This window comes from Cucurbita moschata, unplaced genomic scaffold (genome assembly GCF_002738365.1).
Source record: "Cucurbita moschata cultivar Rifu unplaced genomic scaffold, Cmos_1.0 Cmo_Scf00001, whole genome shotgun sequence".
Taxonomy (NCBI): Eukaryota; Viridiplantae; Streptophyta; class Magnoliopsida; order Cucurbitales; family Cucurbitaceae; genus Cucurbita; species Cucurbita moschata.
This window is the reverse complement of record NW_019268517.1, coordinates 7,027,078-7,045,613: the sequence shown is the minus strand read 5'-3', so window position 1 is coordinate 7,045,613 and position 18,536 is coordinate 7,027,078. Positions and strand designations below refer to the sequence as shown.

Here is an 18,536-nt window from a genome sequence, read left to right as displayed (position 1 = left end):
TGTGATGTTACGAGCACCCGCAAGATTTGTGATGTTACTGTGTGGAATAGTGCGTGAAATGCATCCGCAATATCTGTGATGTACTGAGGAGCCATTCCATTAAAAATTATGGAATCCATGGCGCAATAGTAGCGTGTCTGACTCCAGATTAGAAGTTGCGTGTTTGATTCATGTTGAGTTTAAGTTACTATTGGATAATTTTAATCTTATATTATAAACTATGTTCAATTTGCCATTGCATTAAATATCATGAGATCCATGGTGCAATGGTAGCATGTTTGACTCTAGATCAAGAAGGTTGCGTGTTTGATTCATATTGGATTCAAGTTATTATTGGATAATTTTAATCTTATATTATAATAATCTTATATTATAAACGGTATTCAATTCCACTAAAGCAATTTGGGTGATGTGGAGAATTGTGTGAATGACACTTTCAAAATCTGCAATATGTTGAGGAGTCGTTCCATAAAATATCATGGGATCCATGGCGCAATGGTAGCGCGTCTGACTCCAGATCAGAAGGTTGCGTGTTTGATTCACGTTGGGTTCAATTGTGACACTTTCAAAATCTATGATCTGCTGAGGAGTCGTTCCATCAAATATCATGGGATCCATGGCGCAATGGTAGCGCGTTTGACTCCAGATTAGAAGGTTGCGTGTTTGATTCACGTTGGGTTCAATTAATCCACTAAAGCAATTCAAAATCTGTGATCTGTTGAGGAGTCGTTCCATCAAATATCATGGGATCCATGGTGCAATAGTAGTGCGTTTGTTTGACACCAGATCAAAAGGTTGCTTGTTCGATCAAATTAATGTTGCTACCACTAAAGCAATCTCGATGATGTGGAGTAGTGTGTGAATGACACTTTCAAAATTTTTGATAAGAGGAGTTGTTTCATTAAATATCATGGGGTCCATGGTGAAATGGTAGCGTGTTTGACTCCAGATCAGAAGGTTGTGTGATTGATTCATATTGGGTTCAAATATATTGCAAATATGGTTGATGTGCTTATTTGACAATTGCATCCTTAATAATTAAATAATGTTTTATGTGTCTCCAAAACTTATCAATAACTTTAAATGTTGTGTCACCTTCTATCAAGATTCTTGTGTTAAATTTATAGTTGATCAATTGCATCTTAATAATGCTACTTTTTCTCATAACTGTAGTATTTGCCCATTAACAAAACAAACTAGGTTATCTTTTCCAAGAAAATCATTAACAACACATTATGCCTTTGATTTGTTACAGTGTGATGTTTCTTATACAACATAAATCAGAAGTACATCATTTGGGGACCTCATAAAATTCCTACCCATTCTGCTTTGCATTTTCTCTCACAATTGTTGATGATTTTCCTCGATGTACTTGGGTTTTTCTTATACAACATAAATCAGAAGTACATTATTTGTTAGTGAAGTTTGTTAAATTTGTTCAAATCCAATTTCATACTACTATCAAGATATTACAATCAGACAATGAGACTGAGTTCCTATCTTTATAACAATTTTTTACTTAGCGCACTTGTGTCTATACTTCACAACAAAATGAACTTGTAGAACGTAAGAATCGTCGTACTCTAAATGTAGCTAGGTTTCTTTTATTTCAGTTACAGGTTCCACTTAATTTTCTAGGAGAGTGCATTTTAACTACAGTTTATCTTATAAATAGAATACCATCACCATTTTTATCTAACAATACACCCTTTGAAGCACTCTACAAACGACCACCTATGTTTCATCATCTTAGAGTTTTTGCTATAAATATTATGCAACTGTAGTACATCCTAACTAAAAATTTGAACCTCGAGCAATTCATTGTGTTTTCGTAGGATATCCTAGTGGTCACAAAGGCTACAAGTTGTATGACATACAATCTCACAACTTCTTTATCAGTCATGATGTTCAATTCATGAAGATGATTTTCTTTTTTCATCAGCTTCGCAAACTTTCACATTAACTCCTTCAACTCCCATTTTACCACTCCAGGATTCATCATATACTCAAACATCCATTTTTCTCCTATTTCTTCATCTCCTTCATCTTCTATTCATTCTCCAGATTCACCCACTAATTCTAATCCTATCTCATCTGACACATCAGTTCCACTCCGACGTTCTACTCCTACCAAACAGTCTCCAGCTTGACATAATGATTATAACATGTCTTTTGCACCTAATCATTTAACCTCTAGCTCAAGTCCCAGCACGGGTACAATGTATCCCTTTCATCATTACCTTTCATTCTCTTTTTTTTTTCCTACTCAACTTACTTTTCTAGCTCTTATTATAGCCCATACAGAACTTAAAACCTACGATGAGGCAACTGGCAACCCATTATGGCAGAAGGCTATGAATGCTGAAATTGCAGCTTTGGAACATAATCACACTTGGTCTCTCGTTCCTCTACCACCTAGTCATAAAGCTATTGGTTGTTGTTGGGTGCACAAGATTAAATACTATTCTGATGGTTCTGTTAACATTATAAAGTTCGACTAGTATCAAAGGATACACTCAGGTTAAAGGTATTGATTACAAATAAACATTTTCTCCTATAGCGAAACTTACTACATTCCGTTGCTTGAAAAGGATTCCCTCATTAGTTGGATGTTCAAAATGTCTTTCTCCATGGTAATCTAGACGAGGAAGTCTACATGTGTTTACCATCAAGTCTTCGCCGACAAGGGAGAATTCAGTATGTCGGCTACATAAATCTCTTTATGAGTTAAAATAGGTTTCTCTCCATTGGTTCTCCATATTCTCTTCCACTATACAAAATGCAGGCTACATTCAGTTAAAAGCAGATTACTCCTTATTTACTAAGAGTAGAGGTATTTCTTTCACTGCAGTTCTTATCAATGTTGATGATATTGTGTTGACAGACAATGATCTCAAAGAAATTCAACATCTCAAGACTTGTTTACTCGAAAAATTCATTATAAAAGATTTAGGGACTTTGAAATATTTTCTAGGGATTGAATTTTCTCGATCTACAAAATGAATTTTTATGTCTCAAAGGAAGTATGCTTTAGACATTCTTCAAGACACAAGTTTTACAGGAGCACGTCTAGGAAAATTTCCTATAGAGCAAAATCTAAAACTTTCTTGAAAAAAGGAGAGAAGTTGAATGATCCGAGCAAATACAAACAGTTGATTGACAGGTTAATATATTTAACTGTTACTAGGTCTGACATAGTGTATTCAGTTTGTATGCTTAGTCAATTTATGAATGAACCAAGAAAACCACATTGGGAGGTAACTCTTCGAGTTCTGAGATACATAAAAGGTCCACGTGGTAAGGACATCTACTACCATCTAAAAACAACTTGAGATTACAAGAATATTGTGATTCTGACTACTCGGGTAGTTGTTGAACTTCCAAAAGATCTATTTCTAAGTATTACATCTTCTTGGAAAATTCAATTATTTCTTGGAAGTATAAAAATCCAGATCATCATTAGAAGTATTGAGCTATGAAAAATACTTGTTTAGGATTAGATTGACTAAGATACATTTTTCAAGACTTGAAAGTTTTGTCTTTACCAGCTTTGTTGTATTGTGATAATCAAGCAACATTGCATATAACAATCAATTCAATTTTTCACGAACGTACGAAGCACATTAAAATAGATTGTCATATAGTTTGAGAAAAGTTATCAGCTGAAATCATCAAACCATGGTATGTTTCGACTAAAATGTAATTGGCAGATGTTTTCAATAAAGTTTGAGAAACAACAATTTGATTTTCTAAAGGACAAGTTGAGTGTAATTGACATGAAGATATTAGTGGAATATATTTTGTTGTATAATAATTAGTTGTTGAATATATTTTATACAGTTGTAACGAGTTAGAATTCTGTATTCTTTTTCATTATTGGTAGGAGTTTGTTGGTAATATATTTTATCTTAGTTTTAGGAGTTGGTTGGTTGCATATTTTATCTTATTGTCAGAAGTGGGTTAGTAGTATATTTTCTCTTATTTCTGAGAGTTAGTTGGTAGCTTGTATCTTGTTTAATGAAAGATCGAAAGTGAACATTAATGAAGATAGTATTTTCGATCTCATTTATATTTCTCATTCTTAACCGTTAGACAAACCAACAGATATCGAGCTCTTCCAAGAAAAGAAATATTTTGAGTGACTCTTATAGGTCATTGTTGGGTAAGCTTGCAGTCTCAATGTGTTTAAAAATTTTCAATTAGAAATTATATATGTACTTAATGGCGAGGATGTTTTTGGGGGAAACTAGTTCTATTTTAAACTATCTTTTAAGATAAGTAACCTTATTAGAATCATGGGTACACAAAATTTAGAATGTATGTTTGGTCAGTTGTACGATACATCATGTTTTCTTAAATATGTGGTTTGCTTAATTGTGTTGTCAATCATAGTAGGTTGAGAGATGCATCATGTTTTCTTCAATATGTGGTTTAATTGTGTTGTGAATCATACTAGGTTGAGAGATCCAATTACAGAATAAATAAGTGGTGTTAAAATGAAAAATTATTCGATTTACCTCCTTCTTTAAGAGCTTGACTTTACCTGCTCCTGTCTTAGTCTTGATTCCCGAGTAAGGCGGGGCCGCTGTAGCTGCTGAATCCCCTACACCTATTGCTTCATTCGACTTAACTACGTAACCTCTCTGTCTGAGTCTGAATTTGGTCTTATAGGAATGCACAAATAGGCACAATAGCTAGTGATCTATAATGTTTTTCATGAGATACTATGTTGAGATACACCTAACGCGGTAGTGTTGTCAACTAACATAGTGTTTTGTCTTACATGGCTGACTCACACGTGCACTATAGTTGGTACAATTTAGGAATAGGTAAATTATGATCTAGACATAATTTTTTATGTATTTAGTTAAAATCTTTGTGTGTATTTATGTATCATTAGGATTGTTTCTGTTTATTTTTTCTCTGCTGACACTCCTTCCCTTATTGAAGAGTGCTCACCTTCGTGTAGTTCAATTACCGGATGAACTCTCCTGTTTCAAATCAATCAATTGAATTCTTCTTCTTTCAATCTTCGTACATTTTGTGATATCCAAGAATTCATCTAGATTTTCAGCTCTTAGTTGATTATTGCAAGTTTATAAGCATATGGTTGGATTTTTACTTCATTCTATTATTTTTTTTTATCTCTAGCCAATGCCAATTTGGAGAATAAAAAGGAATAAGGAAGAAGAAAGAAGAAAAAGAAAGAACGAAGGTGGAGGAAGCCGATTCGGAGTTAACTTCGGAGTTATGATTCCAGACAGTTTACCATGTTTCATGTCAACAATTCATGCTGTTTACATTCAAATATTTCATACAATCATGCCATAATAATTCAAGAACAACATATCATCACATGCATAACATATCACATCAAACTAAGCAGCATACGTAGCATACATTCACGTTCACATGAGTTCGTACTTAAGCACATTAAACTAGCATACAATTTAATGACACGTGCAAATCTACAAGCACGTGCCAACATACAACAAATAACGCGTAACCTATGAGGGGTGAGCCACTTACTTGATAGGCATTAGCCGAAGTACTCCCTAGAATATAACGTAAGCTCCTAGCTCCTCGTGAACGTTCTACGCTTCCGTTCGTGGTTGGTTCCTATTGGCTCATTCGTCACTTTCATTAGTATTTCACAAGCATAATTAATTCCCAGCTTGAATTTGTAAAATACGACTTTAAAATAATCTATTTTACCTTAAACATGGCCGAAACTAAGTCCGGGAGGGTCGAAATGGTGACAAACGGACTGAAAATAGGTTTCTCGAGCCGAATAAGCTGCCGGAACCGAGAAGCCGCCACCGAGCCGATTGAGTCGCTGGAGCCGAGGGAGCCACGCTACTGACGTGCCACGTGGCACAATCAGAGGGCGACGTGTGTGCAGGGGTCTCGGGTTGACGCGCGGGTTATCGGATCACTTGCGGGTCTTGGGTCATTCGCGGGTCTTGGGTTGTTCGCGAGTGACAGGCCGGCCCGGCTGAAGGAAAAATGTAGGTGGGCTGGGCTGGGTGTGTTGGCGTTGGACTGGGCTTGCGGGTCTCGGGTCGAGGCTATCGGGTTGGGCCGTAACTGGGCTTAAGCGTTTTGGGCTGAAGCGACTGGGCCGCGAGAACCGTCGGGTACTGGGCTGACCTAAGGTGATTAGGTTCAGTTCGGGTCACGAGATCCGGCCCTCGGGTCGGACTTCGTCTTCTTCACCCGGTTGCCTGCACGCTTTTTCGGTGACTTTTCTCTCTCCTCGTCAACGTCGTTTCGACGTCTTTTTTCCCTCCTTTTTCCTCCCTTCCCGAGTCTCTTCTTCCCCTTAACCCTTTTTTTGGTATAGATCTGGTTTGTAAAGGCCTCACATTCCCGGATCTGGAGAAGTTTGGAAATCCGACGTTCCGTCTCCCTTGTCGATGGTGTTTAACGCATAGGATTCGTCTAAATCTACCCTGATGTGTGTAAAAGGTTCTGGGATTACTTTTGTTGCGTAAAATGGAAGTTTTGACGTCGATTTCGTATGGTTTGGCCTCGCTGGAGTTTCGTCGAATTTTTCTGTTCCTCTTCGTTTTTCTCTATTTTTTGTTCTTTGCAGGTCGTTTTGGGGTGGCTGAAGGTCGGAGTCGATTTCTGTGGCATCCCAGCCTTCAGCCGCCCTTTGTGAGTCATGTGCGAGCGAAAACTCCGGCGTTCGCTGGAGTTTTCAATTCTGCCGACGACCCCCTCACCCCCTTTTTTCTTTTCTTTTTTTTTTTTCTTGGGTTCCGTTACAACAACCTTCGTATCATTAATAGGACCTCTAAGGACCTAACCATGGTAGAGTTATGGCTATCATTGATGGAGATGATATTTCATCTATGAAGAGTTTAGATGACCATAAGGCATCTTGTGCATCGTTCATGTTGTAGGATGATGCACAAATATGGTGACAGTAAACGTAGATGTTTCTCAATCCTAATGGTGTACATTAAGACAAAGAAGGCAGCGAGATTCATCATAGACTTGGATGAAGGTGTTTGCCTCGACCTAGGCTTACTCGGTAAAGCTATTTATCGAGATTTTTTCAACTCGACCAAAGTGACTTATTTCTAGCCTCGATGGCTTAGGCCTCGACCTTGACTCTAAGTTCATCCCTTTGTCATGGCTTTCTAATACTGCATGGGTAACAAATTTAAATTTGTTACCTTATTTTATTCGGTTTGGTGTTTCTCGTATTTTATTTTTCATTCACTCATTCCCATTAAGGTTTAGCTTCTCCTTTAGTCTCAAGTTAATGTTTTATGTAACGACCCTAAATTTCTACATACTCAGAGTCACTACTCTCATGCTTATCTCTTAAATGTGGAATATAACTCTTAGATACTCATAATAAATAACGGAAAATTTAAAACACATTCAGAACACTTCAAACTGCTAGAACACATTGTCAGTCTTACGGGTTTCAAAACATAACGCTGAGATTTAAAATTAAAACAAAAACAATTACAAATGAAATAATTTAAATAATAAAATGCAAACATCCTATACTTACCTAAGACTAAGAATTTAAATATGCAACTACCCTATGCACGTGCCACAGTCTCTATTTTCGATAATGCCGTCATCCGTACATGGGTGTCTTGCCTTTACCTGAAAAGTGATATGTGGCACACAGCCTGAGTATTTCGAAGAATACTTAGTAAGTGACCCCACTATAGGGGTCATGTTGATGCAAACACATGCAATCATGCTCTTGGGATCTAGCTCTAGCTCATCTAGGGGTGACCTTTAGTCTCGAACAAATTGGATATGTAGTACTTCTCTACACAAGATCCACACGTGCGAGTGTGAATCCCTAGGGCTCTCCCCTGGACCCTCTGTTCAAGCTAATCTGTAACGACGTCCAGAAGTCAACGGAACTCCATAGTATCATGAACTATTCAAACTTGACATGATAAGTTTAATGCATGGAGAACAATTGAGAGTATAAACTATTTATTGGGCTGTTTTTCTTGAGGCTTCAACTCTCGGGGAGAAAGGAGAGAGTTAAAATATAAATATATCTAAGAATAACTCAACAATCCATCACCATAGGTCTTAAACAAAGATACTCTAAATTTCCATACCTTAATAACTTTGCTTAAGAAATGGCTTTAATGTTGGCTTGCTTTAATGACTTGTATGATGTATGAATGACGAATTTTTCATGATTGTTCAACGTATTTTATGTTATGTTTATGTTACATTATAAGTTGTACTATGATATAATTATGTTATGTTATGTAACTATGTTGTGATATTAATGTTGTATGATGCATGAACCTCCATATTACGCTACATAAACTACGATATCATGTACGTCGTGATATTATGCACGCTCCTTTCCCTCCATAGCTTCTGCCAATGTGAGTGTAAGCTAGCCTGATAAGTAGGCTTAAAGGATACGTATACGACTCTGCTTGGTGGATCTATGTGTGCATGTGTAGAGAAATATTACACATTCAACTCTGTCCAAACTGAAAAGTAGAGGCCGTTGCATGTGTTTGCATTTTTCGACCGCAATAGTGTGATTACCTACTGAGTATTTTTTTTAATTCTCAAACCAAGTGCTATTTTTTTTAGGTGAAGGTAAGACAACCATGTAGCGTCACTATACAGGCCATGGAAATGAAATCATGATAGTTCCATTTTCTATTTAAGTTATAGTCGATAGGTTAGATATCAAAATTAGTTACTTAACATTAATGTTTAAAATGTTAATGTTGACAAAAATATGGAAGTTTCGATTTTATGGAAATGTCAATAACAATAGATAATTTTGAAAAAAGTATATATAAAACAAAAATAATAATAAATTAAATTAATAAGAAAAGAAACTATTTTACGATTTTAAATATATTAAAATACTTATTATTAACTCGAGAGATAGAGGCATCTAATGATGTAATTAATATAAATTTTAATGGTTAAAAATTCAAATATTATTAAAAGGTGGTAATTAATAATAATTAGAAAAAAATTAATTGCCCAAGTTAGTGAACTAGGTATTATTCATCATCTTTTCAAAATTAAAATTAAAGTTTGATCTATAAATAAATAAACAAATAAAAGAAAAGGAAAAATGTATGAATTATCTCTACAATTTGCTTTCTATTGACCTTGACAAAGAGTATTGACACGGACCATTATATTCTTTTTTCATTTATACGTTAATATCTAATATTATCAACCAAATCCACTTTTTAATCATATTGTATAAAAATTGACCTTATATTTAATAACAATATCAACTCATAATATTAGTAATAATCCTCTTCCTCGTTTCAAATAGTAAATTCCTATAGACGGTTTAAATATTCTTATAATTTTTTCAAAAGTGTCCATTGATTATGAGATCCCAATTAAGTTGAACAAAAAAAAGAAGCATTTTTTATAAGACTGTGGAAACCTCTCTAACAGACACGTTTTAAAACTGTGAGAATGACGGCGATACGTAATAGCCCAAAACAAATAATATCTGCTAACGGTGAGCTTGGGGTATTACAAATGGTATTAGAGCCAGACTGAGCGGTATGCCAACAAAGACACTAGGCCCCCAAGGGGGTGGATTGTGAAATCCCACGTCGGTTGTTGAAGAGAACGAAGCATTCCTTATAAGAATGTAGAAACATCTTCCATACATATTTTAGAACCGTGAGACTGATGGCAATATGTAATGGGCCAAAGCGGATAGTATTTGCTAGAGGTGGGCTTGGGTTGTTACATCCACATCCACATCCATATCCATATTTTCATTAAATTGAGATCTCTACATATTTCGTCAACATTGTTATTTAAAACTTCAGTGTTAATATTACTCTGGTCATCAAAATTTTAAAGCTAAGGGTTTACTATGATTCCATGCAAGTAACATAGGTGAAACAAGATTTGTGGTTTGAAACATATGCATTCTCAAATTTGTAATAAGACACAAGAAGAGACAAACAACGTTGTTTATTTGAAAAAAAAAACTGTGTACCATTATGTTACACTGCATTATAATGAAACTATAAAAAGATGGGGGAGTTCTGAGAAGATTTCCAAACCCATCACAACAGGACATACGACCAAACTGATTATTTAACACGACATTGGAAATGGAAAATTGAAGAACAAACCATAAAGGGTAATTAAAGGATTTGGTTTCAAGCAGGGCATTGGAAGCCAGACGGAACCTTCTTTCCACAGTAGTTCAAAAGCAAGCTGAGGGAAACTGAGAGGTCAATATTGAGACCCAAGGCTCTAGCCTTCACCGCAGTGCAAAGGCACACAGCAGCTTCCAAGTCAACAAGGCCTTGGATTAGGGTGCAGCATGGGGACTTTGGTGGTGAGCCGATCACTACGTGCACTAGACCGTCCAGTAAGTCGGCACAAACACCAAGCTTGAGGGTGTCCCTAGGGCACTTGGGGAGTGATGGTGGCTGCCTTGACGGGGTGGGCTTGTGGTGCCTGGGTGGCGGCGGTGGGCAAGGGACATAGGTGGAGCTGACCATAGTGAAGAAGAGGAGGTTGAGGAGGAGGAGGAGGGCAGTGGATGAGGAGAGCTTGGAAGTCATTGGTGGAGAGATATTGAAGGGTTTGTAGAGAGATATTGAAGGGTTTGTAGATTTGTGTGATGGCTTGTGAAGAATTATGAGAATGGTTAGGGTTTTTATAGATGGGGTTTGGGAATTTGTTGTATTTAACCAAAAAAAAAAATCCTTATAAATTGGTGGATATGAAACATCCAATTTTTTCATTTACTTTATTAAGTTTTGAAGAATAAAGTTGGGAGGGATGTGTTTTTAATTATTCTGTCTTTTTTTAAAATTTTATAAAAATGTCAAATGGCGTCAAAAAAAAATAGGTTTGATAATAAGATATCCAATATTTATTAAAAGAAATTATTGTGGTATGAATGGTTGGAAAAAATTAAGGAACGTCCCACATGAATGATAGTTGATATTTGATAGAGCCCTTCAAGACAAGCAGGTAAAGAACAATAATCTATAGAGTTTTTTTTTGTCAAAATATAACAAATTCTTGTGATATATATTCGTATTAGTATATGATATAACTATTCTATCTTTTAAAACACAAGACTAAGATTGAGTGATAGTCATTTAAATTTTAATTACGATGAAAATGATTATAAGATAAGATATGTCATGTTATGTGATGACCTATAATGTCATGTTATGTATGTATGTGATGTCCTATTATACCATGATATGTATGGTATGAAATGTTATATATGTGATGTTATGTCGTGTAAAACCATATTATAGATTATATTATACTAATAATGATGTATGGTGAAAGCAATAATGAGTACTATGCATACATGTCTCATATGTGTACTACGACATGAATAAAAGAAAAAATAAAATGAATCTTACTCTATGTTAAGATTTTAAGCCATAGGACCTCATGCATTTATGTATCTCATGTGCATCGTGATACTTCTCCATTATGTTATGTTAGTACATATGTGTATTTTCGATATTTATGTTTGTCATGATATCATGTGAGTCTTTCCCTCCGTGTGTTGAGCGACGCGTCAGCACATTTAACCAATGAGTCAAGCCTTAGGGGTATGTATACTAGTTCGCCTTTGTGAGTCGATGTGCGCGTGCGTAGGCTGTGTGTTGGAAAATACCACAAATCCAACCCTGCCTAGACTGGAAAGAGCTCAATGTCATGCTATGTTGTTTTAAAGGATATGTTTCGTCATGTATGTATGTGTTTGCATTATCTCACTCCAACAATAGAGTTACTTATCGAGTATTTCTTAAAATATTCAACCCACATATTACCCTTGTATTTTAGGTAAAGGTTACCCTTATATTTTAGGTAAAGGTAAAACGCCCCTGCACGTATAATAGTGATTTTGGAATGGCCATGGAAGCTAAGTTATGATAGTAGTATGCATCATTTTTTTTCATAGGTAGTTCAGGGTTCTCATCTTGGTACTGAAATTCATGTTAGTGTTTCTTTTCTCACGTTGATGGTACTTTTTATTTCTTATTTTTAAATTGAATATGTAAGTCCATAGTATGATTTGAATAATTAATCGAAAGGACAAAAAATAATCAACTAGTATGATTTGATTGATGGAAAACTATTTATTGTCTCACCGATATAAAATTTTAATATTTTAAATCGAAATTAGAGAGTTTGTAATTAAAATATTATATAAAAAAAAGGATGAACTTAGAAAAATTGGAAGGCATCACTCCAAGACAATTTACTTAAAAAAAAAAAAAAGTCAAACTAATGGACAAGGCAATAGAGGTGTGTCACACATCCAACAACTTCGTCAACCAATATATCTTATAATAAAATATAAAAACATAAATTAGTCAATTTAACGACTTTTATTTCTTCCTTTTTTTGACTCGTAATTTAAACTTTGTTCCCCACTTGCAACCATATAAAGTCAAACCTTCAAGATTTGATCCATTCAAAAACATTATATTTCCTTTATTGTTCATAATTAATCAATCCCAAAAAAAGCCATATTAATTCTACCAATAATTTCTCTTCAACTATTCAAATATGGTAGTTTTGCATGTTAATCACTCAACTTAAATTTCAATAGTACAAATTATAATTAAAAAATTGTGTTTAGGTTAAATTATATATATTGGTATAAGTTTCATATTATATTTTTCTTTACGCGTTAAATAAATTATTGAACAATGAATATACATGTCAACTATCGATGAAAATGCTATAACGGTTCGTACCAGTTATTTTCGTTAGGGACCATTACGACTAATAAATTAAAATACAAATAAAAAACGAAATGAAATTGACACACAAGAAATTAATATCCATATATTTTATTATTATTATTATTTTTTTTTTAAATTCGACCAGTTGGATTAGAGATTCAAATCTTCGAGTATGGGTTAAGATACGCACATTTTCATTAATTAATATTTCTATAATATTGATAAAATATGAAGTTCATAATTAATTTGGTCCAAATAAACTTAATTTTTTAAAATTAAAGTAAATTTAAACTTAAAAAAGAGGTGGAATTAATAATTATTTTAAATTAGATTTTCAAGGGATAATACCCTAGAATTATAGAATTAATAAGACAAAAAAGAAATGCCCCAGAAGTCTTGATCCATAGACTTTTGGATTATGGAATTTGAAGCTCTTCTTTGGTGCTATGCCTTTCCAATCTTTAATAGAGCAATCGCAACATTACATCCTTTGCAGAAACGATGAATCACAAAGAAGTGTTTTCATGCATGCCTTGCCTCCACTTGTTCATCAATCTCTTCGTATTCCATAATTCTCTTTCCCACGCACCCTAATTTCAGTACTCGGTGCCATTACAACTCATCACAATCAATATGTTTTACACACAAGCAACCACGTGTTGGGTAAAAAAGACAAGACTTGATGTTTCATATGTATGTCCCTATTCAATTTAGGTTTAATATTAACTTTCCTTTATGTTTATCATTTACTTTAAAATCTTTCCCATTTAGGTTGCTTATTCTACTACTTTCTAATAATTTGGACTATTTAATTTTATTTTTTTGGTTTAGTTTGTGTTAAATTTGTGGGGTTAACCCAATCACCTAAAAAATAGGGTTACAGCTCATCTGAATTCGGCATCTGCGTACTCTAATATTTCCGTACATCTCCTGCGACATGTTCATATTACTGTTTCTCGCTTCTAAGAGCAAATCTATTTCTACGGACCCATCTAAGTTTTTTCAACATATTTTGTTCTCACTCACATGCATTATAGAAAAATTTTAAAAATGTCATCCACCAAAGAATTGTTCCAAGCAAAATATGTTTAACTTTGGACTTTCTATGATTGAGCTACCAAAAAAGAATGTGCATCTTCTTCTAATTTATAGTACCTTTCAATTCTTTTAAATCCTTTTTAGTCATCATATCTTTGTGATCGTTTTCATTCAAATATGGTCTTAGTTCATTCATTTGTCTCTCCTTTACTTGGATGTCACAAATTTTCATTCGAAGTCTCTTTTCTTTTAAACATTAAACAAAATTTCTTTATCTACTTAAACTAATTCTTATAAGCATTTTTTAATTCACGATCACTCTCATTCCAATGTGGTTTCAGTACATGTGTACTCTTTTTGAAGTATCACAAATTTTCACTCCTCTAGTTAGATATTAAATCTTTTTTTTTTTAATTCGAAGTTTCTCAATCATCCACTTAAACAAAATTCGAGTCATTTTCACAAGGTCAAGCGTTTGATGTCGGTTTCATGATCGTTCGTAGGTTAATTTTTTCTCAAATTTCAGTCAAAGGTCCAGTGGTTAGTTCTTTGAGTGAGCGGATGGTTCATCATGAGATTTCTGTGACATAAGCTTAACTTAATAAAAGAAATTATTTGTGAAACATCTTGAGGAGAATTGTCGGTGGAGTAAGCTTAGTAGAACTGTTAATGTTTTCTCTCCCGATGTAAGCTCTCTTCACAACAACAAAAAATAATCGAAAAGTAGAGTGATTAAGGTTTTTCACTTAAAAAAAAAAAAAAAAAAAACTTTTTCCTCAAATTATTCTTTTTCGGTCTACTTTGATCAAGGGTCAAAACCAACATCTAGTATCAATGCTAGGATACCGAAACAAATTTTGTTGCTACAAAAATGTCATCGGAAAAGATGTGACAACAATAAAAAGCAGAAAGGAGGAGAGTGTAATGCTCCACTAGGAGTTACCCACAAAGAGTAACTATGCAGCATGGTCGATAAATATGTATGTTATTCTACAAACACAAGGCGTGTAGGACACCATCAAGCATGGTAACGACATCTAGAAGTATAACGACAAGATGACTCTTAGCAATCCTGGAGAACTTCCTTCTCATATCGAAAAAGAAGGAATAGACAAAGACAACATGAGAGATGCTACAAACAATGAATGTAGGTGTGGGTTCAAGAAAACAAAAGTGCAAAGTTTGAAGAGCCATTTCGAGAATATCCGCAAAAAGAAATGTGAATCGGTAGACGACTTTGCCATGAATTTGACAATTATCATCACTAACATTCATTCGTTAGACAAAAAGGTGGAAGAGATCTCCATTGTAAAAATCTTTAGAGTCGTTCTCTAGAGATTCATGCATATCATTACCTCTGTCGAGTATTTTGGTGACCTTAAAGATAGATCTGTGATGTTACGGGCACCCGTAAGATTTGTGGTGTTACTGTGTGGAATAGTGTGTGAATTGCACCTGCAATATCTGTGATGTACTGAGGAGCCCTTCCACTAAAAATCAAGAGATCCATGGTGCAACGGTAGCGTATCTGACTGCATATTAGAAGTTGCGTGTTCGATTCATGTTGGATTCAATTTGCTATTGGTCTAAAATCTGTGATGTATGGAGGAGCCCTTTTATTAAAAATAAAGGGATTTATGATGCAATGGTAGTATGTTTGACTTTAAATCAAAAGGTTGTGTGTTTGATTTATGTTGGGTTTAATTTATTATAGGATAATTTTAAAATCTTATATTATAAACTATGTTCATGTTCAATTTCATTAATGTTGCTACCACTAAAGCAATCAGGTGATGTGGAAAAGTTGTTTCATTATATAGCATGGGATCTATAGTGCAATGGTAGCGTGGTAGCGCATCTAACTCCACATCATATATCATGGGATCCATAGAGCAATGGTAGCGCATCTAACTCCACATCTATTGAGGAGTCGTTTCATTATATATCATGGGATCCATAGTGCAATGGTAGCGCATCTAACTCCATATCATATATCATGGGATCCATAGAGCAATGGTAGCGCATCTAACTCCACATCTATTGAGGAGTCGTTTCATTATATATCATGGGATCCATAGTGCAATGGTAGCGCATCTAACTCCACATCAAAAGGTTCAATTCCACTAAAGCAATCCGAGTGATGTGGAGCAGTGTGTGAATGACACTTTCAAAACCTGTGATGTGTTGTTGAGGAGCCGTTCCATTAAATATTATGGGATCCATGACGCAAAGGTAGCACGTCTGACTCAAGATCAGAAGGTTGTGTGTTTGATTCACTTTGGGTTCAATTTACTATTGACTAATTTTTAGGTTGTGTGTTTGATTCACCTTGGGTTCAATTTACTATTGACTAATTTTAGTCTTACATTATAAACTATGTTCAATTCCACTGAAACAATCCAGACACTTTCAAAATCTGTGATTTGTTAAGGAGCCGTTCCAATAAATATCATGGGATCCATAGCGCAGTGGTAGCGCGTCTACCTCTAGCGGAGCAGTGTGTGTATGACAGTTTCAAAATCTGTGACCTGTTGACGAGCCATTGAATTAAATATCATGGGATCCATGGCGCAATGGTAGCGCGTCTGACTCCAGATCAAAAGGTTGCGTGTTCGAATCACGTTGGGTTCAATTTACTATTTGCTAATTTTAATCGTAGAAGTGTATGTATGACGATCAGAAGGTTGCGAGGTTGCGTGTTCGATTCACGTTGGGTTAATCGTAGCAGTGTATGTATGACGATCAGAAGGTTGCGAGGTTGCGTGTTCGATTCACGTTGGGTTAATCGTAGCAGTGTATGTATGACGATCAGAAGGTTGCGAGGTTGCGTGTTCGATTCACGTTAGGTTAATCGTAGCAGTGTATATATGACACTTTTTAAATCTGTGATCTGTTGACGAGGCAATGGGTTGCGTGTTTGATTCACGTTGGGTTAATCGTAGCAGTGTATATATGACACTTTTTAAATCTGTGATCTGTTGACGAGGCAATGGGTTGCGTGTTTGATTCACGTTGGGTTAATCGTAGCAGTGTATATATGACACTTTTTAAATCTGTGATCTGTTGACGAGGCAATGGGTTGCGTGTTTGATTCACGTTGGGTTCAATTTATCCGTCATCTGTTTACGAGCCGTCGAATTAAATATCATGGGATCCGAAGGTTGCGTTTTCGATTTACGTTGGGCTCAATTTTTCAAAATTTGTGATCTATTGACGAGCCGTCGAATCGAGTCTGACTCCAGATCAGAAGGTTGTGTGTGTTTGATTCATTTCATTCATGTTGGGTTATTTTTACTATTTTCTAATTTTAATCTTATATTATAAACTATGTTCAATTCCACTAAAGTAATCCGGATCTCGGTGATGTGGAGCAGCGTGTGAATGAGATTTTAACTATTTAAACAAAACTAAAACAGAGTGTCACTACTGTCGAAAAACAGAAAATGATGAGAAAATCAATGATGAGAAAATCAACTATAATGAAGGTTCGAGAATGAATGATGAGAAAATCAACTAGTTCAACAGAAAATGATGAGAAAATCAACTATAATGAAGGTTCGAAAATGATGAGAAAATCAACTATAATGAAGGTTCGAGAATGATGAGAAAATCAACTATAATGAAGGTTCAACAGAGATGAGAAAATCAACTCTAATGAAGGTTCAACAGAAAATGATGAGAAAATCAACTATAATGAGAAAATGATGAGAAAATCAACTCTAATGAAGGTTCGGCTCAAAGAGATTAAATAGATAAGTTGTTGAGTTTTGTGGTAAATTTTAGTTCCTTTTAATAGATTCTCAAGCCCATTACCGAGGGTCATGAATGATAATTATTTCCATAATCGTTGTAAATGATGAGAAAATCAACTATAATGAAGGTTCGGCTCAGAGAGATTAAATCGAGGATCATGAATGGTAATTATTTCCATAATCGTTGTAAATGATGAGAAAATCAACTATAATGAAGGGCTCAGAGAGATTAAACCGAGGGTCATGAATGGTAATTATTTTCATAATCATTGTAAATGATGAGAAAATCAACTATAATGAAGGTTCGGCTCAGAGAGATTAAATCGAGGGTCATGAATGGTAATTATTTCCATAATCGTTGTAAATGATGAGAAAATCAACTATAATGAAGGTTCGGCTGAGAGAGATTAAATCGAGGGTCATGAATGGTAATTATTTCCATAATCGTTGTAAATGATGAGAAAATCAACTATAATGAAGGGCAGAGATTAAACCGAGGGTCATGAATGGTAATTATTTCCATAATCGTTGTAAATGATGAGAAAATCAACTATAATGAAGGTTCGGCTCAGAGAGATTAAATAGATAAGTTGTTGAGTTTTGTGGTAGATTTTAGTTCCACGAGAAAATCAACTATAATGAAGGTTCGGCTCAGAGAGATTAAATAGATAAGTTGTTGAGTTTTGTGGTAAATTTTAATTCCTTTTAATAGATTCTCAAGCCCACTACCGAGCGTCATGAATGGTAATTATTTTCTTAATCGTAATCGTTGTAATTTCTATTAACAAGGCCGTAAGAGAAGAATTATTCCTAACCCTTCTATTGTCTTTCAAGTCTCCTTGCTATGGAACTAGAGTATTAAAGAGGATTTCATTGCTCCCTCTTCTCTCGAATAAGAGAACAACTATGTATGTAAAGTAGCTAATTAAACATACATGTAAATCATTAACAACAACTCTTTAATAAACTAAAATCATACCGTCAACATACTTAAACTATATAAAACTCTCTC

At 34.9% G+C, this 18,536-nt stretch overlaps 1 protein-coding gene and 3 non-coding genes across 4 annotated transcripts; 3 read left to right on the top strand and 1 right to left on the bottom strand.

Moving 5' to 3' along the window:
• Positions 1-481: 481 nt before the first annotated feature.
• On the top strand, positions 482-553 carry TRNAW-CCA. Its single transcript has one exon. It is a non-coding gene; the product is annotated as a tRNA-Trp (tRNA).
• A 57-nt stretch (positions 554-610) lies between these two features.
• TRNAW-CCA lies at positions 611-682 on the top strand. Its single transcript has one exon. It is a non-coding gene; the product is annotated as a tRNA-Trp (tRNA).
• Positions 683-9,980: 9,298 nt separating this feature from the next.
• On the bottom strand, positions 9,981-10,628 carry LOC111448805 (14 kDa proline-rich protein DC2.15-like). The gene has a single exon (XM_023088567.1). The coding sequence runs from the start codon at positions 10,572-10,574 to the stop codon at positions 10,164-10,166; it is 411 nt and encodes a 136-aa protein (XP_022944335.1). The 5' UTR covers positions 10,575-10,628; the 3' UTR covers positions 9,981-10,163.
• Positions 10,629-16,331: 5,703 nt separating this feature from the next.
• TRNAW-CCA lies at positions 16,332-16,403 on the top strand. Its single transcript has one exon. It is a non-coding gene; the product is annotated as a tRNA-Trp (tRNA).
• The last annotated feature ends 2,133 nt before the right edge of the window (positions 16,404-18,536 follow it).

Coding starts and splice junctions, on each gene's coding strand:
- LOC111448805 (XM_023088567.1), bottom strand. CDS start 10,574: ATGACTTCCAAGCTCTCCTCATCCACTGCCCTCCTCCTCCTCCTCAAC.